The sequence below is a fragment of the Poromitra crassiceps genome, assembly GCF_964638095.1.
Source record: "Poromitra crassiceps genome assembly, chromosome: 17".
Taxonomy (NCBI): domain Eukaryota; kingdom Metazoa; phylum Chordata; class Actinopteri; order Beryciformes; family Melamphaidae; genus Poromitra; species Poromitra crassiceps.
The window spans coordinates 17961392-17987663 of NC_139635.1; the positions used below are offsets into that span (position 1 = coordinate 17961392).

General features: G+C 44.0%; 1 protein-coding gene across 1 annotated transcript in view; it reads left to right on the forward strand.

Annotated features, from left to right (window-relative positions):
• LOC310792028 (la-related protein 4B-like) overlaps positions 1–26272 on the forward strand; it is a gene marked incomplete at both ends in the record, with an annotated part of 116772 nt that overhangs the window by 38249 nt on the left and 52251 nt on the right. Inside the window, one exon of the mRNA XM_083653710.1 lies at positions 16377–16553. Coding sequence (XP_083509836.1) covers positions 16377–16553 — 177 coding nt within the window. The remainder of the gene's footprint in view (positions 1–16376; positions 16554–26272) is intronic.

Here is a 26272-nt window from a genome sequence, read left to right on the forward strand (position 1 = left end):
ACAGTCACAATGCTGCTTAATACATGATGCCCTGGACAACACCAGGGCCTTTATTAGACAGTCACAACGCCTAACACATGATGCCCTGGACAACACCAGGGCCTTTATTAGACAGTCACAACGCCTAACACATGATGCCCTGGACAACACAAGGGCCTTTATTAGACAGTCACAATGCTGCTTAATACATGATGCCCTGGACAACACCAGGGCCTTTATTAGACAGTCACAACGCCTAATACATGATGCCCTGGACAACACCAGGGCCTTTATTAGACAGTCACAACGCCTAACACATGATGCCCTGGACAACACCAGGGCCTTTATTAGACAGTCACAATGCCTAACACATGATGCCCTGGACAACACCAGGGCCTTTATTAGACAGTCACAACGCCTAACACATGATGCCCTGGACAACACCAGGGCCTTTATTAGACAGTCACAACGCCTAACACATGATGCCCTGGACAACACAAGGGCCTTTATTAGACAGTCACAATGCTGCTTAATACATGATGCCCTGGACAACACCAGGGCCTTTATTAGACAGTCACAACGCCTAATACATGATGCCCTGGACAACACCAGGGCCTTTATTAGACAGTCACAACGCCTAACACATGATGCCCTGGACAACACCAGGGCCTTTATTAGACAGTCACAATGCCTAACACATGACGCCCTGGACATTGTTTTATTAGACAGTCACAATGCCTAACACATGACGCCCTGGACAGTGTTTTATTAGACAGTCACAATGCCTAACACATGACGCCCTGGACAGTGTTTTATTAGACAGTCACAATGCCTAACACATGATGCCCTGGACATTGTTTTATTAGACAGTCACAACGCCTAACACATGACACCCTGGACATTGTTTTATTAGACAGTCACAATGCCTAACACATGACACCCTGGACATTGTTTTATTAGACAGTCACAATGCCTAACACATGACGCCCTAGACATTGTTTTATTAGACAGTCACAATGCCTAACACATGATGCCCTGGACAGTGTTTTATTAGACAGTCACAATGCCTAACACATGATGCCCTGGACAGTGTTTTATTAGACAGTCACAATGCCTAACACATGACGCCCTGGACAGTGTTTTATTAGACAGTCACAATGCCTAACACATGATGCCCTGGACAGTGTTTTATTAGACAGTCACAATGCCTAACACATGACGCCCTGGACCTTGTTTTATTAGACAGTCACAATGCCTAACACATGATGCCCTGGACATTGTTTTATTAGACAGTCACAATGCCTAACGCATGACGCCCTGGACATTGTTTTATTAGACAGTCACAATGCCTAACGCATGACGCCCTGGACATTGTTTTATTAGACAGTCACAATGCCTAACGCATGACGCCCTGGACCTTGTTTTATTAGACAGTCACAATGCCTAACACATGACACCCTGGACATTGTTTTATTAGACAGTCACAATGCCTAACACATGATGCCCTGGACATTGTTTTATTAGACAGTCACAATGCCTAACACATGACGCCCTGGACATTGTTTTATTAGACAGTCACAATGCCTAACGCATGACGCCCTGGACATTGTTTTATTAGACAGTCACAATGCCTAACGCATGACGCCCTGGACATTGTTTTATTAGACAGTCACAATGCCTAACGCATGACGCCCTGGACCTTGTTTTATTAGACAGTCACAATGCCTAACACATGACACCCTGGACATTGTTTTATTAGACAGTCACAATGCCTAACACATGATGCCCTGGACATTGTTTTATTAGACAGTCACAATGCCTAACACATGACACCCTGGACCTTGTTTTATTAGACAGTCACAATGCCTAACGCATGACGCCCTGGACAGTGTTTTATTAGACAGTCACAATGCCTAACACATGACGCCCTGGACATTGTTTTATTAGACAGTCACAATGCCTAACGCATGACGCCCTGGACCTTGTTTTATTAGACAGTCACAATGCCTAACACATGACGCCCTGGACATTGTTTTATTAGACAGTCACAATGCCTAACACATGATGCCCTGGACATTGTTTTATTAGACAGTCACAATGCCTAACACATGACACCCTGGACATTGTTTTATTAGACAGTCACAATGCCTAACACATGACGCCCTGGACATTGTTTTATTAGACAGTCACAATGCCTAACACATGACACCCTGGACATTGTTTTATTGGACAGTCACAATGCCTAACACATGACACCCTGGACATTGTTTTATTAGACAGTCACAATGCCTAACACATGACGCCCTGGACATTGTTTTATTAGACAGTCACAATGCCTAACACATGACACCCTGGACAGTGTTTTATTAGACAGTCACAATGCCTAACACATGACGCCCTGGACATTGTTTTATTAGACAGTCACAATGCCTAACACATGACACCCTGGACATTGTTTTATTAGACAGTCACAATGCCTAACACATGATGCCCTGGACATTGTTTTATTAGACAGTCACAATGCCTAACACATGACGCCCTGGACATTGTTTTATTAGACAGTCACAATGCCTAACACATGACACCCTGGACATTGTTTTATTAGACAGTCACAATGCCTAACACATGACACCCTGGACAGTGTTTTATTAGACAGTCACAATGCCTAACACATGACACCCTGGACATTGTTTTATTAGACAGTCACAATGCCTAACACATGACGCCCTGGACAGTGTTTTATTAGACAGTCACAATGCCTAACACATGACACCCTGGACATTGTTTTATTAGACAGTCACAATGCCTAACACATGACGCCCTGGACATTGTTTTATTAGACAGTCACAATGCCTAACACATGATGCCCTGGACATTGTTTTATTAGACAGTCACAATGCCTAACACATGATGCCCTGGACATTGTTTTATTAGACAGTCACAATGCCTAACACATGATGCCCTGGACATTGTTTTATTAGACAGTCACAATGCCTAACACATGATGCCCTGGACATTGTTTTATTAGACAGTCACAATGCCTAACACATGATGCCCTGGACATTGTTTTATTAGACAGTCACAATGCCTAACACATGATGCCCTGGACATTGTTTTATTAGACAGTCACAATGCCTAACACATGACGCCCTGGACAGTGTTTTGTAACCCCATCCGCCGGGGCAGATCAATGTTGACTGTTGTGTTGTTGTTAGCTCAGCTTCTAGCTATTAGCTAAATCATTATATTTACAACCATAATGAACCGTGATCTGACAGAAAAAGTGTCATTTAGAGAGCGCATGCAGCATGCCCCGCACTCGCCGCAGGCTCTCGTAATAGCCTGTTTGAGGAGACTACTCAGAGCTCAAAATTAGGGATGTTCATTTTGAAAATTTTCCAAAATCGATAATCGGTGAGAATTAACGATCAATTATCGATTATCGATTTTATTAATACTTAGAAAATTTTCAATATTTTCATTTTTTTTTTTTTTAAACAAAATGAATGCCTATGGCAGAAAATACGAAAGACAACGTGTTCTCCTCAATGAACTCTTTATTTCAATGTGTCTCCTCTTCAACACTGCTGTCCCCGGCGCATGCCGGTGTGAATTTCTCATGTTTAAAACAGTTTTGTTGGCACAAAGGCCCATGCCCAGCCAGAAAACTAGAGACTATATGAAGCTCCACCTCACGTTAGTCGGCTGTGCAATGGAGTGGGGCGAGGAGGAACGAATTCCACCCAAACCTAGTCCAAAAAAAAAAAAATTTTTTTTTTTTTTTTTTTTAAATAATTAAAAAATCGATCCAAATGCCACAGGATCGATTCCAATCCTTAACGATCGATTATCGATTTTCGATAATTGATGAACATCCCTACTCAAAATCTTCCGTGGGCATCCGAATGAAGCCAAACTATTTCGGTGAGTAAAACATAATATTTTAAGCTGGAAATGAGGACCGTGGTGTAAAAAAAATGAAATTCTCCTTTAACGTCACGACTGTAGCTCACTGTAAACTGAGCGGACAGTGCCGGTAAGGCATGGTGTATCTTGGTTATGGGGGGGGGGGGGGGGGGGGTTGGCAAATGAGCTAAACTTCCAAAAAAGTGGTGTATCCCTTTAAATTCTCAAGCTTATTTTCATTAATAGTAGCCTAGTATTTTGATAGTATTACTGTAGGCTGCATGTTTTAAAGTTGGGTTTATTTCACATAAAAAACATTGAGATTCCAGGGATCCCTCACAAGTACCACCAGCAGGGGGCGCAAGTACCACCGGTGGTACACGTACCATAGGTTGGGAATGACTGGGTTAAACCAGATATTATCTCCAAACAGCTGTGTGTTGCAAAGGTGCTGCACTTCCTTGCTTTAGACCTGACTGTGCTGAGCGTTCCCTCTCTGAACATCTCCGCAACACTATTGGCTGGGCCTGGGCTCAGTGGGCTGTTGTTGCCCTGTGAGCGATGTGATTGGCTTGCGTGGCTGGTATCCTCTCATACTTTCATTATTATGGTGGTCATTTCTGAGGTGGTACTTGGGGTAAAAAGGTTGAGAAGCACTGGTTTAGTTGGTTAGGGAGGGAAGGGCGTTGCTCAGCTGAACGTTCCAGCCGGTTCGGGGATTAGAAACCGTGCCCTGCCAGAATGACAAACCCTTCTCTTACCTTGTAGGCTGTCGGTTCCCCTCGTCACTCACGCCAAGACACCTCTTTAATCATTCATACTCAATTTAGTGCGAGCTATGAATATTCCACCCACAGCCTCCGTTCCCTCTACACAAATGAGCCTAATCACCCATTTGAATGTGCCCAAGACCCAGTATAGCCGTCATAGAAGCAACAAGAATATGGTGGCGAAACTGGAGTTATTGATTAGTCTACGTTTGACTGGGATTGACGTCTCGACCTGTTTGCTCTCCTAAGTCTGCGAGGATATTTATGGAAAAACTATTGCTGAAGACTTAACTCATTCTCTGCCAGGGTCATTTCGGTCTGTGTGCTCCCAGTGCCAGGATTTTGAGCATATTTCCTGATCTTCCAGGACCCACAGAATATTCTGTGCTAGGAATAAAATTACACAACATATCTCACAATAAAGCAGAGACTCTCTTCTTACCCCTTGTAAAAAACTGAAACTCTCCCATGTTTCCTTGTTTAGTTACAAGCAGTGGAAGTTAGCTTGTTTTCACTAAAAATGCCCTCCTTTGGACAGAAATATGAGAAAAATAGGTTTTTAGTGAAGGACACCGTTTCAAGCAGAACTCTCTTTTGAGCCTTTTATTTTTTGCCTCAGTGACACATCAGACATATACAGTATTTGTTTCCCCCCCCCCAAAAAAAAAAAAAAGTTTTTACTGACTTTTACTTCCTGGAACTTATTTACCAGATAGTCCAAGACTGGACGGACCAAATGAACCCTTATGCTCGCTCGTTCGCTCGCTCTCGCTCTCTCTCTCTCTCTCGCTCTCTCTCTCTCTCTCTCTCTCTCTCTCTCTCGTCTCACACACACGCACACAGGAATCACAGGCAGCTGCTCAATGGCCGCAAATGCTGCTCAATGCACAAATGGCCGCTCATGATCGTCGGACTCTGTTTCGGACTCTGTTTACTGCTAAATGGGTGACTATACTATAAATACTAAACGTGATTTAGCGGGTTCCTTTCATCAGTTTGACTTGAAACAATGTCACAGGCTGGGAAAGGGTCTGATCTAATGTAAATAAGCAAAACATGAAAGTACGTCCGAGTACGTCCTTGGCACAGAACGCCATTGTTAAAAGTACGTCCGAGTACGTCTTTGGCAGAGAATGAGTTAATATAGTCTGGCAATTCTCATAGTGGACATTTTCAACACTGTAGACTCATGTCTTGTGTTTGGGGGTTAGGGTCCGGGCAATATGGTGGAAATAAATGAGCACTTCATTTCTATATCGATGTGTAGGGATGCACACAATTAATCGAAGCTCGATTACTCGCTCGTTAAGGATTTACTCGAGCATGTGAAAATTGACTAGATCAAAACAAAACGAAAAGCAGCGTGCATTCTGTCAGAACGGTGTTTTCAAATCATTTTTCAATGATCCTCCAGAGGGCGCAATGATATCACTGTAACAGACTGTTCAGTGTGTATGCGAGGCTCTGTGGATGTCCCCTCAGAGTTACCGTAGAACAGGAAGTGGGGACTTATGTTGTTGACTTGACGAGAGCCGGTGTTGATGAGCGTGCTAACGCTAGGCGCTAGCTGTCTGAGAATGTGGAAGCGTGTTATAACGTTCCAGCCTGAGTCTCTCGTTTATTGTTTTATTAACAAAGTAAGTAATAGGCGCACCCGGACACTCGGCTACATCACTAACTATAGCCCTTCTCAGACAAGTCATAAGATGCTCTATTTGAACACTGTTCATTCGGATAAATTGGCTGGCTCCTCTTCCTCAAACCTGGAGCGACCCACCATCAGCGAGGAAGAGGAAGAGTTGTGACGCACGTACAACAATCACTTGAACAATGTTCATTGGGATCCTAGTCTCACCTGGACTGGAGCTGAGCAACTCTGCATCAGCGTTTAAGAGCTGTGACGCACTGCAGCAGAAAAAGTCAACAATCTGCGTAAGTGAGCCCCTGTTGGACCTAGGCAGCGGCCGTGGTGGGGATTCTGGGCAAATGTTGACATGTCTAAAAGTTATGCCTCTACGTTTTTTTTTTTAGGCTATGCTATTAGGGCTGTGAATCTTCACTGGCCTCACGATTCGATTCGATTACGATTCATCTGTCAACGATTCGATTCGATTAAACGATGCATCACGATGCATCGCGATGCATCTTAAATCGATGCATCACTTTTTCCGCAATACATGATTTATTTTTTCTCACTTTCTTTTTTCTCACTGTGTGGCTACTTTTAAAATAAAAGTGCATTTGGAATTGCATTGTATTATGATCCATAATTAAAATAAACAACTGCATGTACTTACATTCTATTTTATTTGATTATAAAAAATAAAAAAAATAAAACAAAAACTTTTTTTTTTAAATAATCGATTTTTGATATTTGTTAATCGATGCAGAATCGTGCACGTCCGCATCGCGATGCATCTTATAATCGATTATTTTTGACACCCCTATATGCTATGCAATGCTGTGAGAAATATACAATAAGTTGCTGCTGTATAAAGGTTTTATTGAGGAAAAAACGCATTTGGTATGGTTTGGATTTATTTTTATTTTTAATTACACTCAATTGATTGCTCCTTAACGTTACCAATGATCGATTTCGGAATTTGTGGAAAATGTGCATCCCTAACGATATATAACATTAAATTAGGGATGTTCATCAATTATCGAAAATCGATAATTGATCGGTAAGGAATTGATTCAATCATGTGGAATTTTGATCGATTATTATTATTATTATTATTTTTTTTTTGCGGACTAGGTTTGGGTGGAATTCGTTCCTCCTCGCCCCACTCCATTGCACAGCCGACTAACGTGAGGTGGAGCTTCATATAGTCTCTAGTTTTCTGGCTGGGCACGGGCCTTTGTGCCAACAAAACTGTTTTAAACATGGGGAATTCACACCGGCATGCGCCGGGGACACAAACGAACGCACCCAGCGGTCTGCGGACCTCAGTGAGGCTCAGGCCTGTTGATTTGACTCTTGTGCTCTCAGCTAAGCTGGAAGACGCCGATTGCCTTACATCATGTAACCTGACATGTAACATGTTTGTTTACCTGGCCACAGCGCTAGTGTCTGATATTCTTACTACACAGCGGCATCGCCATTATAACTGGCCGAGAACGCGCAACGTTATTCCAGACCAGAGTAAAAAAAATTATTATTATTATTATTACGCCATCGATAATCGATAATTGATCGTTAATTTTCCCGATTTTCGATTATGGAAATTGTTCAAAATGAACATCCCTACATGATATGGCTCATGTTTACAAAATTGCACGGTAAATAATGAAAGGAATGACCATCCCATTGAACTGAATGGTAATGTTAGATGTCAAACAAAACTGAAAATTTCCCCAAAATATTCCTTAAAATGTCCCACACCATTTTGTCAGTTTTGAATTAAAATAATGTGCTGCTTCTTATCAATTTAGACAGCAGAATTGTGTGTCTTGCTAAAATAAATAAATGAGGCTATATATTTCAGTGGTTCCCAAACTTTTTTTCTGGGTACCCACTTTTTTCAGTGACAGTTAGTTGTGAGGAGTGAGGAGCAGGGCTGGTGACTTAGCATTTTCAGAAGGAGCACGTGTGCCCCTAAGTTGAAAAAACTAGGAGCACAAAAATAATTTTAGGGGCATGATAAAAAATGTATTAAATAATGCGTTTCTCCTTAACACATTGAGTGCCACAGCGCTTCAGTAAAATTGTCTGGAGCCTGTGCCAGATTCACTTCCATTCAGTTGAAAACAGCTATAGAATTTTTTCTATTAGGGCTATATTGACAGGGCTGGACTTTAATGAAACATTGAACACTCCTGCTTCTTCCAAAGAAGAAATTTTGTTTCTAGACAGTTCCATTATGAAATGACAGCCTCTGAAAAAAGTGCACTTTCAAGGGTTTTCTGCCTTTTTTTTTTACTTTTCAAGATATAGTCACTTTTATGAATACCTTTTGCACTCTAATTTCGAGCACATTCACTGACTCTGGCTGGTGTTTTCTGATGTGGTGGCGTGGTGTGGTTTCTGTGCAGCCTGCGTGCCCCCCCCCCCTCCCTCCCCCCCCCCCCACCCCACCTCTCCACCTCTGAGCTGCGGGCTCCTCCCCACACGCACAGAGTCTGTTTTCTCACAGACTCCGTTTTTGCCCCGGACGGATCCCAGCGCGCAACAAGGAAATGCCAAACGCGACTGAACGAAAAGGTTTGGCCGTTCGGCTTCGGATGCTGGCTTTCTGGCAGGGAATCGTGTGGAGATAGATAGAAGCAGAAGAGCTCAGTTGTGGGCGAGAATGCAGCCGAGCCAACTGTCCGCTGCAGACAGAGCAATCTATACGGCTCTGGCTGAAGCATGCATCGGTTTCCCCTTTGATCACGTCTTTCCCTGCTTTCTCCTGCACAAAGTAAAGGATCTGAGGTGGGTGGCGCAGCTCCCGTGTCAATGTTTAAGGTGGCGCCGTGTGATCCCTTGAAGGGATTCATGCTCACTGGCTAGGTACGACCTTAAACAGCAGAATTATGGAATAATATGAATTATGATTTTAGGACGTCCACAGACGTCCTTGGCACTCCTCGTTACATTTTTTTAGGACGTCCAGAGACGTCCTTGGCACTCAATGTGTTAATAAAGGGACATTAGGAGACATTTTTAAACAAAATAACATTTATTTGAATATGAGAACACTACGTTTTAAAGTGAAAACAGTGCAACTGAGGTATATTTTCAAAACGGCAAGTTACATTCCTCAAATTAAATTCACAAACCTGTAGAACAAGAGTGCAGAGAGAATACAAATAAAATAAATAAAATTAAATAATCAATCCTAACAAAGTGCTTGAATTTCAAATTAACCAACTAGTTTAAACGAACTAGTTCGAAATGTAAACATATTCTGCTCAGTCAGTCTGTTTAGACAAAAAGGACATCACTCCAACAGTTGAGCTTATTTGACCTTGAAGAAACATTTATTTTAAACAAAGTGCTTGAATTTCAAATTAACAAACTTGATCTAAATGTAAACATAAGTCTGCTCAGTCAGTCTGTATCGACAGAAAGGATATCACCCCAGCAGTCTTTGTAATCGGGTCGTCTGGCCCGTTCGGAGCTCAGCCAGCGGTCCACAGCAGGACTAGGATCAGCAGGATTGTGCCGCTATGAATGCATCTCTGCACAGGGCATGCTTGTTGGATTTAGCGTGTTTCTGGACGGTATCACATTTAAGGTGAGGGTTGCCTGTGACAAATAATGACTTGCCCGCTTGTTTCTGCCCTCTGCAGTACTTGCAGTACATCTTGTTCTCCTCGAAAATGAGCCAAGGAAATGTTTTCTGCCCGTCCATATTAAACTTGTACTTGTATGCCTTCTTGCGTTTAACGTTATCTGCTGCGCCTGCGGTGGGTTCCGTCCCGCTAGCGCTAGCTTCTTCAGCTAATGGTAACGTTACATCTTCGTCTTCACCACTGTCTTCTTCCTCCTCTTCCTCCATCTCCGCCCCCTCGTTGTCACTGTCGACAGTCAAAACGGAAGCTTCATTTTCTCCCACATTCGCCCGTCTAAAATAATGCTTAATGGATTTCATAACTTCACCGGCTAGCTATCACCTCTCTGAGTCTGCAGTCTGTCTCTCCGCTTCCGCTGACGAGAGATCACGTGCTTTTTTTCACCAGTCACCATTGGTTCAAGGCAATGTTGTGTTACCTTCAAGTGAACTGGGACACACAGGCTCTCAACTTTAATGCAGTTCAGATTTTTAACGCTCTGAAAAAATAAATATATATATTGAAGGTCGAATTCTGTACTCGCACACGTGCCCCAAAAGGCATTTTACAATTCGCACTGTTCTATTTTTAGTCGCATATGCAAGTAAAACGGGCGCAGTCACCAGCCCTGGTGAGGAGAGCAAATTTGTGCATAAATGAACGCATCACCTGCTATTTTCTTGAATAGCGTGCCGCAGGAATTAGTCCAGAAACAAGTCATAAAAGTGGTCTGTCCACATTTGTGAAGATTATCCTGCTGAACACAAATGTCCACTCCCATAAGCTTGTGTTAACCACAGACCTTATTTCATGCATTTCACCAAAATCCATATTCTAAAATCCCATAGCTTCTTACCCCTAAGAACCAACATGGCGGCGATTTCTGGTTAAGCCTACACAAATGTCATCCCTGCGGTACTCTATTGGTAAAGCAGCCATTTCAAAGAGATATACGTTTGGTAAATCATAACTTTTTATGCAAAACATATAAACACCTAAAATATACTTTATAAATAAGACCAAATAAATGCATTTAGGCAGAGATAACAGGGTCTCATTGTTTTTATTCCCTCTCAGTAAAACAATATGCACATTTGAAATACAATTTTGCAAGAAATTCTGCAAAATTATTTGGCGTGTCCCAAATAAAATCTCCTGTGACCCACATGTGGGTCCCGAGCCAGTCTTTGGGAAACACTGCGTAGATCAGTTCAACTAGCCACTATCACCATTGGCCCAGATGAGACTATTTTTAGGACAGAATAGGACTTCCACATGGTGGTTTCTCACCTTGGTTGTAGTTCATTTCCATTCCAGGTGAGTGCAGATCTGATCACAGTTGAGAGCTTCTAGATGGGATTTTTACCACGTGCGCAGCAGCAGCGCATGGTCAAGAGGAGGCTTTTTGGGGTGATTCATTCAGTCAGGAACGGATATCATTGATGCCATCATCAGTGATGTCATCAGTGATGATGTCATGCCAAATGCCAATTTTGGTGGTTTCATCCTGGTCAGGTATTTTGACTCTTGGCTGTAAGAGGGCCAAGTCGTTATTAAGAAGGTCCTCATGTTTTTCTCTGAAACGGATTCTGTTGAGAAGTTCTGCGTACGTTCTGTCGTTGCCTTGGCGATGGTTCTGTTCCAGTGTTACACAGCTGAACATCTGCCAGAAATTGGAGATATGGAAAACATCTTTAAACCTGCCAAACTCGGGCTGTTGAAAGATGCAGTTTCCTCGAATGGGCTTGAGTTGCATGAGGTGGCCTTGTTGCTACATGCCACACGTGGTCCTGGGCCAAATCTGCCCTTGTTTTGAGAGGGAAAGAGAGAGAGGTGAAGGTGAAAGGTGCTCCTATGTAATTGAATCCTAACCACTCCCTTTTTCCTCTTCACATCCAAGCCAGCTTTCTATGTATGGCATCGTCTTTCAGTAGCAAATTCATTTGATAATTTCCAGGTCTTAAAATGTGAGAATCGCACACAAAAACCTGGTCGTTGTGGAAATGTAAGCTATTGTTTCATTGAGTCCCGATATGACGTCTCTTTTTATATGGTTGAAGGTCCGCTGTCACTTTCAATGTTGTGACTTGTTGTGAAGAATAATGCTCAGCGATTGTGGTGTGACTGATGTAGCGTTGACTTAAGTCCAAGACACACCAGGAGAATTAGATTGTGATGTGACTGATGACCCCGAACCGCCAATCAGTGATTTCTCTACCTGACCAGCCAATGAGAGTGATTTCTTTACCTGACCAGCCAATCAGTGATTTCTCTACCTGACCAGCCAATGAGAGTGATTTCTCTCCCCCTGACCATCCAATCAGAGTGATTTCTCTACCTGACCAGCCAATCAGTGATTTCTCTACCTGACCAGCCAATCAGAGTGATTTCTCTACCCCTGACCAGCCAATTAGAGTGATTTCTCTACCTGACCAGCCAATCAGTGATTTCTCTACCCCTGACCATCCAATCAGAGTGATTTCTCTACCTGACCAGCCAATCAGTGATTTCTCTACCCCTGACCATCCAATCAGAGTGATTTCTCTACCTGACCAGCCAATCAGTGATTTCTCTACCCCTGACCATCCAATCAGAGTGACTTCTCTACCCCTGACCATCCAATCAGAGTGATTTCTCTACCCTGTCACTGTTACCATGAACTGATCTGAACTGAACTGAACATCTAGTGATTTATGACCCCATCACTGTCTGGGACATCATCAGTGATTTATGACATTGTGCTTTAGTCACAATGTCTATGCAAGTGTTAAGGCCTGTACACGCTAGGCGTCTGGGTGGTGTAGAGAACACCACAGAAGAAGACAGTGCGCAATAGTATTGCTGTAGCACCCCCCCACCCCCCATAGGCACATTTCACCCCGTACCAGATTCATGCCAGGCCTCTGAAAAGACACACAGACATAGACAGACAGACAGACAGACAGACACACAGACACACAGACAGACACACAGACACACAGACATAGACAGACAGACAGACACACACAGACAGACACACAGTAGGGCTGTCAATCTCCCTCTATAATCAAATTCGAATTTCAGTGCTTTATACATTTTAATATTCGAATTATATTCGAATATTTTAATTAATTTTTAATTGAATTAAAAAAAAAAAAAAAAAAAAAATTGGTCTGAGTGAATTGTTGTCTTCTCTTATGTTATGTTCTGATTCTAAATATAGCTGAATCTTTGGGTTTGACCAAGTAAAACTTTTTCTAAGCATTTTACCAAATGTAGATGGAAAAGTGAATGGTGGATGAATATTCAAAATAATATTAGGCTTATCACAAATAGTCCAGCAATGATGTTTATTTAAGAAAACATGTTCCTTGTACAATGTACATATACATTCATTGCATTAGAAAATAGGTCAGATAACCAGAGCTTAGTTAATATTCATCAGTGATGTATTGGTGCTGTCTGAAATGCTAAAATAAAATAATTGATAATAAAAAAAGACACAGCCTTTGTTTGAGCTCCTTATCAATAAACAAATAAGTAAACTTTGCCAAAACAACAATGAGCCATGAACAAAAAAAACTCAGTCACGTATTGCACTTAAGAGCTACAGGTTTACATTCAGTATAGCAGCTTCAACAGTCAACTTCAGTTAACAATGAATGAACATACATTTTAAGAGCTACAGGTAGGTTTACATCAGTATAGCAGCTTCAACAGTCAACTTCAGTTAACACTCTTTTCTTCAAGTATGTTGTCAGAACTTGTCACTGTTCTAGTGTTCTAAAAAAAAAAAAAAAAAAAAAATCGTTTTTAAAAAATAATAATAATCGAATTTCGTTCATAATTATTAAATTCGAATAATATTCGAATATCAAAATTCGTTTCAACAGCCCTAACACACAGACACACACACACACAGACACACAGACAGACACACAGACACACAGACACACAGACAGACACACAGACACACAGACATAGACAGACAGACAGACAGACAGACAGACATAGACAGACACACAGACACACACACAGACAGACACACAGACACACAGACATAGACAGACAGACAGACAGACACACACAGACAGACACACAGACACACAGACAGACACACAGACAGACAGACAGACATACTGCCACAACCACCACCATCATGCTCCTAAACAATGACTCATGTACATCTTCATACTGCCACAACCAGCACCATCATGCTCCTAAACAATGACTCATGTACATCTTCATACTGCCACAACCAGCACCATCATGCTCCTAAACAATGACTCATGTACATCTTCATACTGCCACAACCAGCACCATCATGCTCCTAAACAATGACTCATGTACATCTTCATACTGCCACAACCAGCACCATCATGCTCCTAAACAATGACTCATGTACATCTTCATACTGCCACAACCAGCACCATCATGCTCCTAAACAATGACTCATGTACATCTTCAGGAAATCAAATCGTGATTGGGCGGTGCAGTGCGTACAGAGACTGTCCTTCAACCTGGAGGACCTGGGCTTTGTGCTCTGTGTTGACCAGCATCTGCCCTGCTCAAGTGCCCATGAGCAAGACACTGAATGCCTGTCATGGGCTGCTGCTCTGTTACTTATCTTCTTTCACTTATATATTGTATCCGTTATCTTGTAACTTGTTATCTCAATAATTTATTTTAAACAGTACTATAATATGCGTATATAATATCGTGTATATATATATATATATATATATATATATATATATATATATATATATATATATATATATATATATTGGGGATGTAGGTACTACCGGTACTACCCCCGAACCGCGGTACTATTGCTGTAGAACCGGTTCTATACTAAGAAGGGGTAAAAAAAAAAAAAAAAATTACTGTTTTTCCACTGTTCCACTGTTTTCCACTGTATACTCAGTGTATATATATATAAATAAATATGTTTGGTAGATCACTTTGACTTGGTCATTTTAAAAGTAGCTCCCAAGCTGAAAAAGTGTGGGCACCCCTGATCTAGACTGACCGAGGAACATGTTGACACCCTCGTTTTTTTGGCTAGGAACCTGAAGAAGACATTGGGATGGGAGGGACTGAGTGAGTAAACTGAGAGTCAGCCAAACAGTGAGTCTGTCTACCACCCATAGGAGAACTAGGGTTTAGGCTGAGTAGGCTGGGGGACAGAATGGGAATATGAAGCCAGTTATGCTGCCTGTTGAAGAAAAAAAGATTTGAGTTTCTGCTGCTATAGTGTTTTATTATATTATAATTTATTTTATTTATTTTACTTATTCCCATTTCCCACTGTTCAAAAGATTTGTGTTATGTTACTGAGTGTGTACTTATTTGACAAGTAAAAGTTAGACAGAATTTAAATGCCACCAATTATTTATTTATTGTTGTTATTGGTGTTTCTCTGAGTTTTTGCTGCTATAGGCTAGTGTTTTATGGTCATTTTATTTTCACTGGCATTACTTTATTTTACTTACCGGTATTCTCACTGCTCAAAAGGTTTGTTTTGTTCAGCATTTAAATGCCACACCAATTTATTGGTGTACGGTAATTGTTCCCAAACTCTTAAAATAAAGCCAAATCTTGACATTGGACAGTTTCACTTTTTTTTTTACAAAAAGTATCGAAAAGTATCGAAATACAAATTGGTACCGGCACCGAAACAGAAATTTAGTACCGCTACAACCCTAATATATATATATATATATATATATAAAAAAAATACTTTAAAACTGATTTATCATGTCAATCACAAGACACCTTTTTTCCCTTAAAGAAGAAAATTATTTAAAGAAATGCTGGTTTAGCGTAAAGAAACTCAGAATAATAGTTTTCAACAACGCAAATAACAATCCAGGCATCTAAAATAAAGTCGAAGTCGGAGCAAAAATAACATGGGGGGGGGGGGGGGGGGGGATTAATTTTCGATCCCCCCCACCGCCATCTTTAGTTTTAGTTCCAAGTAAAATGTGTTACAGTCACACACAATTCAGTAGGTCACGGGTTGGCTTGGTTCCAGCCTTAAAACTCGTTATATAAGGTTTTTTTAAATGTCTGAATGGGGAAACTCACTTCCGGGGCAAGAAATGCCACATGACTGTTGAGAGCTCTATTACCCCATTAGTAGATATTAGCCGGCTATTAACCCACCCCTATTCTTGGTTGGTTTGTTTTGTGTCCGCCACATATTTGTTACTCAGCCTCATTGCTGTGATGTTTCTGCACTGAACTTTCCAGAGAATCACCTGTGTCAATCAAACAGTGTGGGCAGAGCTTGGGGTTGTCTGTTGATGCAGCTTGAGTTTCTGTATACTCTGCACAGGTTGAATCACTGTGTTGTTTTTATCACTTGGAGGTCGAGAGTTGCAAAATAGACATTTACTCATGTAAAAACACGGCCAGTTGTTACTTGAATCATTGTGTAAATGAGTTGGACTGAAAACACTCAAAACTCTTCTGTCGCAGGCTATGAAGCCAGTGAGGACAAGGCCTACAAAGAGCCCCTACTGACCGTCCCGGATGAGCCTCCGCCGGTCCCAGTGATGCTGGCTGAGCCGGCCCCTGTGGCCCCCGTCGCCCTGGAGAGCTCTGAGCCCGCCCACACAGGATACCCCGAGCCTGGCCAGGACGCCCCGCACACAGGTGAGCTCTGAGCCCGCCCACACAGGATACCCCGAGCCTGGGCAGGATGCCCCGCACACAGGTGAGCTCTGAGCCCGCCCACACAGGATACCCCAAGCCTGGCCAGGACGCCCCGCACACAGGTGGGCAGGAAGGGGGGTGGGTTGTTGGAGGGGGGTAGGGGTTTGAATTTCATTATTGAAGAAAAACACCATAAGACAATACATCTTCAGACTATAGACAAGGACGCTACTTCACACAAGACAGATCAAAGCACTAATACATAAATCAGTATAATCTTCTATCTATAAATGTTATATATATATATATATATATATATATATATATATATATATATATATATATATATATATATGTATATATATATGTATATATCTACATTTGGCAATGTGGACTCTGTCTGTTTGTTTCAAGAATTTTGTCCGGCAACAGCTATGCCGTTTTACGTGTGATCGAGCTGAAACTTTGAGCTGACGGAGGCGTTTTTTTGTTTTTTTATTTTTATTAGGGCAGATTAATTGCTTTAATTGCCCTAAGGCTGAGGCTATAGTTCAGTGCGGCTCACGAGAAAGACTGAGGGAAAGAGAGGAGAGGGAGAGAGACTGAGGGAGAGGAGGAGATGGAGAGAGACTGAGAGGAGATGGAGAGAGACTGAGTGGAGAGGGAGAGAGACTGAGGGAGAGGAGGAGAGGGAGAGAGACTGAGGGAGAGGGAGAGAGACTGAGGGAGAGGGAGAGAGACTGAGGGAGAGGGAGAGAGACTGAGAGGAGAGGGAGAGAGCAGGGATTCCGTTAGCCGGCTTTTAGCCGGTATTTGTTGCCGTGGGCCGGCAAATTAAAAGGTCATCGGCTCAAGTGGCCGGCTGAAAATACGGCAGATAAATAAATTCATTCTATAAAATAGCCTAATATTGTGTGACCTATAGCCTAAGTGATGTTGCCAATAAGCTACGACTTAAATAGAGACTTATTACATCATATTTTTTCCGCCCCCTGTATGTTGAGTGTTGGTGAAAAAGAAAAATATAGCAGATGCTTTCGTTAGTGTAGAGCGCCGTTTAAAAGCCACACAAGCAGCATCAGTCCCGCTGTGAGGAAACACACAGGAGGAAACCGAAATGTCATAACAGACATCCCTTTTTTTAATCGAGATCATGCAACGACAAGTAGCCTACTTCAGGCCAGCGAGACGGCAGGAAAGAAACAGAAGCGTGCCTGCCGCCGTCAAAAGCGAAAGCGACCCGACGTAGGCTGTCAATTTAGCAGAGGTAAAAAGCCTTTTTACCTACTCGGGCGAATCAATCAATCAATCAATCAATGGCTCGCGCTTGGTTCGTATGATGAGGAGATGAATCAAAATGCTTACCACAAATAAAGCCACATGGGAGCCGAGAACCAGTGCAGGAGAGCTGCCGCAGGTGCCAGGTCTGGAGTGGGAGAGATTAAAGTCCCTGGAAACCAAAATCCACAAAAACGTTCTAACTATGTTATTTAGGGTCTTATGTTAGTAATTGTGTGGCTCAGAAATTATGATACATTACTTTCAACCCAAAGCCTTAAAATCGACACTTTTCTACAAGGTCTGGATGTCCACTTCCTCATTGAAGAGAGCAGTGCGCGAGGTGCTAAAATGCAGGAGCTTATGACGTCATACGTCATATATTCATAGCTTTCAAGGGGCGTTACGTGCTGCCGGCAACGCCCCCCTGGCGGTCAAAAAAAACTTGTTCATTCCGTTGCCTGCGAGTCGACTCACGCTGTTTGTTCAGCCAAAGTGCCGCATAGCCTACCTGTTGTGCTATCGGTTGCACTAAACCGACGAGGAGACACGCCTGGCTTGTGTTTTACAGAATCCCGTCGGAGAAAGAAAGGAGAAGGTTGTGGATTTGTGCGACGTGGTTCAGTCGCTGGGGAGGGTAATTTTTTTTTGCTTTTTTTTCTACCATCAAAGTACACACGTCTTTGCTCTTTGCGGCCAACATTTCATCAAAGGTAAGCTTAAGTAACGTTAACGGGGTATTAATCATTATTGTAACGTTACTTGAGCTTACCTTTGATGAAATGTTGGCCGCAAAGAGCAAAGACGTGTGTACTTTGATGGTAGGAAAAAAAGGCATTTTTTTTGCCCTCCCCAGCGACTGAACCACGTCGCACAAATCCACAACCTCCTCCTTTCTTTCTCCGACGGGATTCTGTAAAACACAAGCCAGGCGTGTCTCCTCGTCGGTTTAGTGCAACCGATAGCACAACAGGTAGGCTATCCGGCACTTTGGCTGAACAAACAGCGTGAGTCGACTCGCAGGCAACGGAATCAACAAGTTTTTTTTTGACCGCCAGGTGGGCATTCCCGGCAGCACGTAACGCCCCTTGAAAGCTATGAATATAACCTTTGTACACGCGCGCAACACGCCCTCCTTTTGTCCGTTCTTTGGCCCCACAGCGCTCGCTCAGTGTCTCTGTCTCTCTCCCACTCTGTGTGCTGTGTGTCGAGCGCTATGCTGCCTGCTCTCTCTCTCTCTCTCTCTCTCTCTCTCTCACACGAGTGCCCGAGTCCCAGCCAGCTCACACACACTCCGGTGTGGGAGCTGGTCCCGGGGACTGGGCACTAGTGTGTGAGAGAGAGAGAGAGAGAGAGAGCAGGCAGCATAGCGCTCGACACACAGCCTGGTGACGCAAGGTTACTCACACACACACACACACACACACACAGTAGCGCTGTGCACTCGCAGCGGCAGAGCAGAGATCTCTTCCTCTCAGTACGCTATGCGCGGAGCAACGCGCGAACACACACACACACACACTCACCCCATCTCTCTTTCCTTCTCTCTCTCTCCTTCTCGAGGTCTCCTCCTCCGAGAGAGAGAGAGAGAGAGAGAGAGAGAGAAATTTCCCTGCTGCAGACGGGACACGCCCACACAGCCCGCGGGAGAAAATACACTCTAAAAACTAATTGATTCTCATGACTTTTGCCATGACTGTCAAACCTAAATTTATATACTTTGCGACGTTCAACATCGTTCAAATTTGGCTGGTGGCTTATTAACATAGGGTCCTGTGATGTGATGAACTCAAAATGCTAAATAATAAAGAAATATTTCTGGTTTCCAGGGACTTTAAGGTGCATAGCCTATTGCAGGGGATTCAAGTTGTGCACTGTCTGACACTGTCGCACTTATTACTTTTAGCTAACGCTACATTGTTTTTTCATCAAGGCAATGTCCAGAAGATATGAGTTAATGAGTGTCTGCAAATGCGGATAGATAGGCTACAGTAGGAGCATGCATGCATTTTGTCTGTTTCAATAACGAAAGCGTCCTTACCGAGAACGACGTGCCGACCAATTAAATATTCTTGCTGCGAAATCGGCCTCTTAACTCATTCTCTGCCAAAGACGTACCCGGACGTACTTTTAACAATGGCGTTCTGTGCCAAAGACGTACTCGGACGTACTTTCATGTTTTGGCTGTTTACATTACATCAGACACTTTCCCAGCCTGTGACATTGTTTCAGGTCAAACTGATAAAAGGAACCCGCTAGTTTAGTATTTATGGGTGGAGCCTGTGGTCGATACAGAGTCCGACCCAGAGTTCTCGGATGGCGACGATGGCGAGGAAGACGCCGGCGTTTTTGTTGTTGCTCCACGACGGAGCGCCATGGCGACGAAGGCTCCCCTTCACAGCGTTCTGATCCGTCTGACACAGATGAATCGGAGGAGGAGAAATGGGTGCCACTTGGAGAGAGCGATGACGATGGTAAAAAGTAGCCTATTTTTTGTATCGCGTTTGAGATGAAATGATCACACACACAACATTCGAGTATAATTGTCACGCATTGTTTATAACTTATGCCGCCGGCATGACTCGCTTCACGTTTCCTCTTGCCAGCTCTCCCTCTCAAGGGAGAGCTCTGTCACACTCAAGGGAGGGGGAATCACGTGGATACGTCAAACGCGTCAAACCGCGTCACACACCCGTCCCCAGCAACCAAGGCGAAACATAAACACATAAACATTTCGAAGTTTACAGCACTAACGTAGCTATTGTGTGATCTTCTGTGCTAACGTTAGTTATGAGAGGTAACGTGACAGCAGGTAACGTTACAGCACTCGTTATTCCTGTGTGTGTGTGTGTGAGAGAGAGAGTGTGTGAGTGTGACCACATAAGGGCTCGTTCCATTTGTTTATGCTTTTATCAAGCTAAGCTAAAAATCCACATGGCAACTGTAAAAGTAAATTTTTTATTTGATTTTGTGCACATATTTATCATACTTTGATAAATACTGCGGCCAAGCCTCATCTGTCAAGAAACCCCAGGGGCCAGACTCTCTCTCTCTCTCTCTCTGTAGCCGCTCACTGGGCGGGATGGACCGACACAGCTCCCTCAAATACATTCTCTTATTTTTTATTTTTTATTTATTTATTTGGGAAAACAAATACTGTATAATGTGTCTGATGTGTCACTGAGGCAAAAAATAAAAGGCTCAAAAGAGAGTTCTGCTTGAAACGGTGTCCTTCACTAAAAACCTCTTTTTCTCCTATTTCTGTTCCAAGGAGGGCATTTTTAGTGAAAACAAGCTAACTTCCACTGCTTGTAACTAAACAAGGAAACATGGTAGAGTTTCAGTTTTTTACAAGGGGTAAGAAGAGAGTCTCTGCTTTATTGTGAGATATGTTGTGTAATTTTATTCCTAGCACAGAATATTCTGTGGGTCCTGGAAGATCAGGAAATATGCTCAAAATCCTGGCACTGGGAGCACACAGACCGAAATGACCCTGGCAGAGAATGAGTTAATGGAGAGAGACTGAGGGAGGGGGAGAGAGAGGAGAGGGAGAGAGACTGAGGGAGAGGGAGAGAGACAGGGAGACATTGCGCGCGCGGGGAAGGCGAGGCCACGCAGCAGGCGAGGCCACGCAGCAGTGGAGCTGCAGGAGGGGCGAGCCTAGCAATCGATTCCTATTATATTAAAAGGGAGCAAGTGGGCAATGTTTGTTTCAATGACATTTTGTCCGGCCACAGCTATGCCGCTTTACGTGCGATCGGGCTGAAGCTTTCAGGGGGTGTAAAGAGCACCCGTACGGGTGACCTGACGGAGCCGGATTTTTGAATTGGGTAATTGCCCTAATTACCTAATGACGTCATCAGTGATGTCATCCGTGATGATGACATCAGTGATGTCATAGAGCAGGCGAGGTGCGAATGCGCCGCGCAGCGGGTGAGCTGCAGGGCGGGCGAGGGCAAGAAGCCTGCGCACCGGGCGAGCCTAGGAATCGAGCGTGCGAGATTGCTAGTTAAATAAATACAAATAAATAACCAAAACATGATGCGTTACGAAGTATCCATGAAACAGAGTCTTGACTATGAAAGCGCTCTTCAACAAGGCTGAGGCAAGTTGCATCCCATTTCCTTTTGCTTGGCTCTACCACTTCTAAGGGAATGATGGAGAAAAAGCAGCTTTTCAAGTCGATAAGCTCTCTGACACTCTTTGTTGTAATACTGTTTGCCGAAGCTGCTGTTGAGTAATGCTGGCAATATTGCCTCTATTTGACCTTCGAACTCTTAGTCTAGCCTGTTAACACATTCAGTGCCAAGGACGTCTGTGCACGTCCTAAAAAAAAGTAACGTTCAGTGCCAAGGACGTCTGTGGACGTCCTAAAATCATAATTCATATTATTCCATAATTCTGCTGTTTAAGGTCGTACCCAGCCAGTGAGCATGAATCCCTTCAAGGGATCACACGGCGCCACCTTAAACATCGTCACAGGAGCTGCTCCACCCACCTCAGATCCTTTACTTTGTACAGGAGACAGCGGAGAAAGCCGTGGAAACCGATGCATGCTTTCTGCCAGAGCCGTATATATTGCTCCGTCTACAGCGAGAGTGGGCTCGGCTGCATCCGCGCTCACAACTGAGCTCTTATGCTTCTATCTATCTCCACACGATTTCCTAGAAAGCCAGCATCCGAAGCCGAACGGGCCAAGCCTTTTCGTTCAGTCGCGTTTGCCAGCGCGCATCATTTCCTTGATGCCCATCAAGGAAATGATGCGCGCAGCAAAGCTGGGATCTGTCCGGGGCAAAAACAGAGTCGAGAAAGCAAACTCTGTGCGTGTGGGAGGAGCCCGCAGCTCAGAGGTGGAGAGGGGGGGTGGGGGGGGGGGGGGGAGAGGGGTGTGTGGCTGCACAGAAACCACACCACACGCCACCACATCAGAAAACACCAGCCAGAGTCAGTGAATGTGCTCGAGTGCAAAAGGTATTCATAAAAGGGCCTATATCTTGGAAAGTAAAAAAAAAACGACAGAAAACCCTTGAAAGTGCACTTTTTTGAGAGGCTGTAATTTCATAATGGAACTGTCTAGAAACAAAATTTCTTCTTTGGAAGAAGCAGGAGTGTTCAATGTTTCATTAAAGTCCAGCCCCGTTAATATAGCCATAATAGAAAAAATTCTATAGCTGTTTTCAACTGAATGGAAGTGAATCTGGCACAGGCTCCAGACAATTTTACTGAAGCGCTGTGGCACTGAATGTGTTAAGTGCTGCTCCGACTGAGCGGCATCATTCACTATCTGGAGGCGTATAGTGACTCTTGAAGACCTATTTGTTATTTGGAATGTGCTTTTGTTTATTGTAGTATTCAAGTTGAAAAAGACTTGAACTAAACATGACAAATGAGGATGAAGTCATTGATCTTTGAATAAAAGGAATCTTGGCAAAACAACAGAGCTACAGAGGCCTAGTAGACTGGTTGGTAGGTCAGCTAGTGGACTGGTTGGTAGGTCAGCTAGTGGACTGGTTGGTAGGTCAGCTAGTAGACTGGTTGGTAGGTCAGCTAGTAGACTGGTTGATAGGTCAGCTAGTAGACTGGTTGGTAGGTCAGCTAGTAGACTGGTTGGTAGGTCAGCTAGTAGACTGGTCCACTAGCTGACCTACCACTGGTTGGTAGGTCAGCTAGTAGACTGGTTGGTAGGTCAGCTAGTAGACTGGTTGGTAGGTCAGCTAGTAGACTGGTTGGTAGGTCAGCTAGTAGACTGGTTGGTAGGTCAGCTAGTAGACTGGTCCACTAGCTGACCTACCACTGGTTGGTAGGTCAGCTAGTGGACTGGTTGGTAGGTCAGCTAGTAGACTGGTTGGTAGGTCAGCTAGGAGACTGGTTGGCAGACAATTGTCCAAGTCCCTCTGATCCGAGTCCCAAGCGAGTCTCAAGTCTTTCCTTTTGTCGGCAAGTCAAGTCAAGTCAAGTCACAATGTTATTTCAAGTCAAGTCTCGAGTCGAGTCACAGGTTATGTCAAGTCGAGTCACAGGTTAGAAAAAATTACAAGGCAGAGATTATTTAGGCTGCGGACGTGCGCGTTCACGTTAATACGTGCTTGTTGCCAAGCAACACACTTCTCTCAGACGAGCTCCAGACAGCTGACAGACAGCTCCAACTCAGCTCAAACTTATAGAGTTGTATTTAAAGCATAGAAACGTTCTCACAGCTCAATTTAACAGCGCCAACACAAGCAGTTTGATCACAAGTGCAATCAGTACTGAATGCGTTGGCAGACGCAAAGATCTTCCGACGCATCAGCTTAAAACCCGCCGACGAGCGGAGGTCCTGCGCCCAAAACGTCTATATTTACAGCACATATCGATCGATATTTTTGGAGAAGATTCCGGCCGCATCACGCGCAGATCAAGATGAGACAGCTGTCAGTGAGTAGCTACGCATTTGGGTGTAACTTTTACGCCTGCTCCATACACAGACGCAGCGCATACAGGGTGCACTAGTCATAAAATTAAGTTAGTCGTAACTTTGAGTTCTACATCGGACGTAGCGTGTAAACCTAGGCGTACGCCCAGCTGGTGCACTCGGCTGATCTTGTCACAAGTCCGAGTCGAGTTTCAAGTATTTACCTTCCAAGTCCGAGTCGAGTCGGAAGTCGTCAAATTTGCGACTCGAGTCGACTCGAGTCCGAGTCCCTATGACTCGAGTCCAATTGTCTGCTGGTTGGTACGTCAGCTAGTAGACTGGTTGGTAGGTCAGCTAGTGGACTGGTTGGTAGGTCAGCTAGGAGACTGGTTGGTAGGTCAGCTAGTGGACTGGTTGGTAGGTCAGCTAGGAGACTGGTTGGTAGGTCAGCTAGTGGACTGGTTGATAGGTCAGCTAGTAGACTGGTTGGTAGGTCAGCTAGGAGACTGGTTGGTAGGTCAGCTAGTGGACTGGTTGGTAGGTCAGCTAGGAGACTGGTTGGTAGGTTAGCTAGGAGACTGGTTGGTACGTCAGCTAGTAGACTGGTTGGTAGGTCAGCTAGTGGACTGGTTGGTAGGTCAGCTAGGAGACTGGTTGGTAGGTCAGCTAGTGGACTGGTTGGTAGGTCAGCTAGTAGACTGGTTGGTAGGTCAGCTAGTGGACTGGTTGGTAGGTCAGCTAGTAGACTGGTTGGTAGGTCAGCTAGGAGACTGGTTGGTAGGTCAACTAGTGGACTGGTTGGTAGATCAGCTAGGAGACTGGTTGGTAGGTCAGCTAGGAGACTGGTTGGTATGTCAGCTAGTAGACTGGTTGGTAGGTCAGCTAGTGGACTGGTTGGTAGGTCAGCTAGTAGACTGGTTGGTAGGTCAGCTCCCAGATGTAAACATGTGGAACTGTGTAATGCCCAGTCAACTGCCCCAGGATTCACATTTGACACAGGAACAACACGTGTCCAGTAACTGTGTAATAACTGTCCTGAAGCTGTGTCTCAACTTTGCACTGTGCATTTACTGTCTCAAAGTTTTGCTTATATAGATCGATAAACAACTGTGCAATATCTGACTTATCTGACTATTTACGATCCAATGTGGTTTACTTAAAGGTCCCATTCCGTGCAAAAGCTGTTTTTACTTGTAAATGCATATATACTGCTGTCAAGCCACACCCCCAAACGCTTCGTTTGCCCAGAGGGGAATCTGGGGGAATCGGGACGTCACTAGCTTCCTCCTGCATACTGCGCGGGTCTCTCTCACACAAGCTACCTGCACCATTTAGTCTATAGCCACAAAATTAACACTTCTAGCTGGAGCGACGCCAACTGTACGTGATCCAGCAACTGCAGAGGTGCATTCGGTAAGTCTAGGCATTTTGAGATGTCCTCTTTAGCGTAGTACCGTTTAGTTAACGATAACTCGCAACCTAGCGTGCTGGTCCACAGACGCTAATCTGATTGGCCGCTGGGAGCCTGGGGCGGGCTCTCCCTCAGCGGCCAATGGGAACTGTTAGTTCTGAATATATTATAGAAACAGGCCGTTATTGTGAAGCGACCAGAAGAGGGAGTGAGAACTCCGTCACAACAAACGGGTTTGCTATATTTTCGACAGATTAATCCAGAATCATGTTTTATGGACCAGAGACACACGTTTTTAAGAGGTTACAGCTGCACGAATTGGGACCTTTAAAGTCGAGGCGAACCCGTTTGTCACGTGCATCTGAGTCCATTTCAGACTGAAAACAAATTGAGAGGCGGACCATATACGGTGTCGATTATTTGATTTGACAATTCTGAGGACTGGCTTTGGCATTGGCCAATCCTGGCGTGTTCCACCCCCAAATCGGGTGGGATTCAGCGTGTTGTCGTGCTACGCGAGTGGGATCCGCGGAGTACCAGGCAGCCAGGCTGCTTCGTGCGGAGCGAGCGGACAATCCGATGCATGGGTGCTGCCCGCCCGCCTGGAAACTCCGAGGGGCGACCCCTGACAGCCACGCT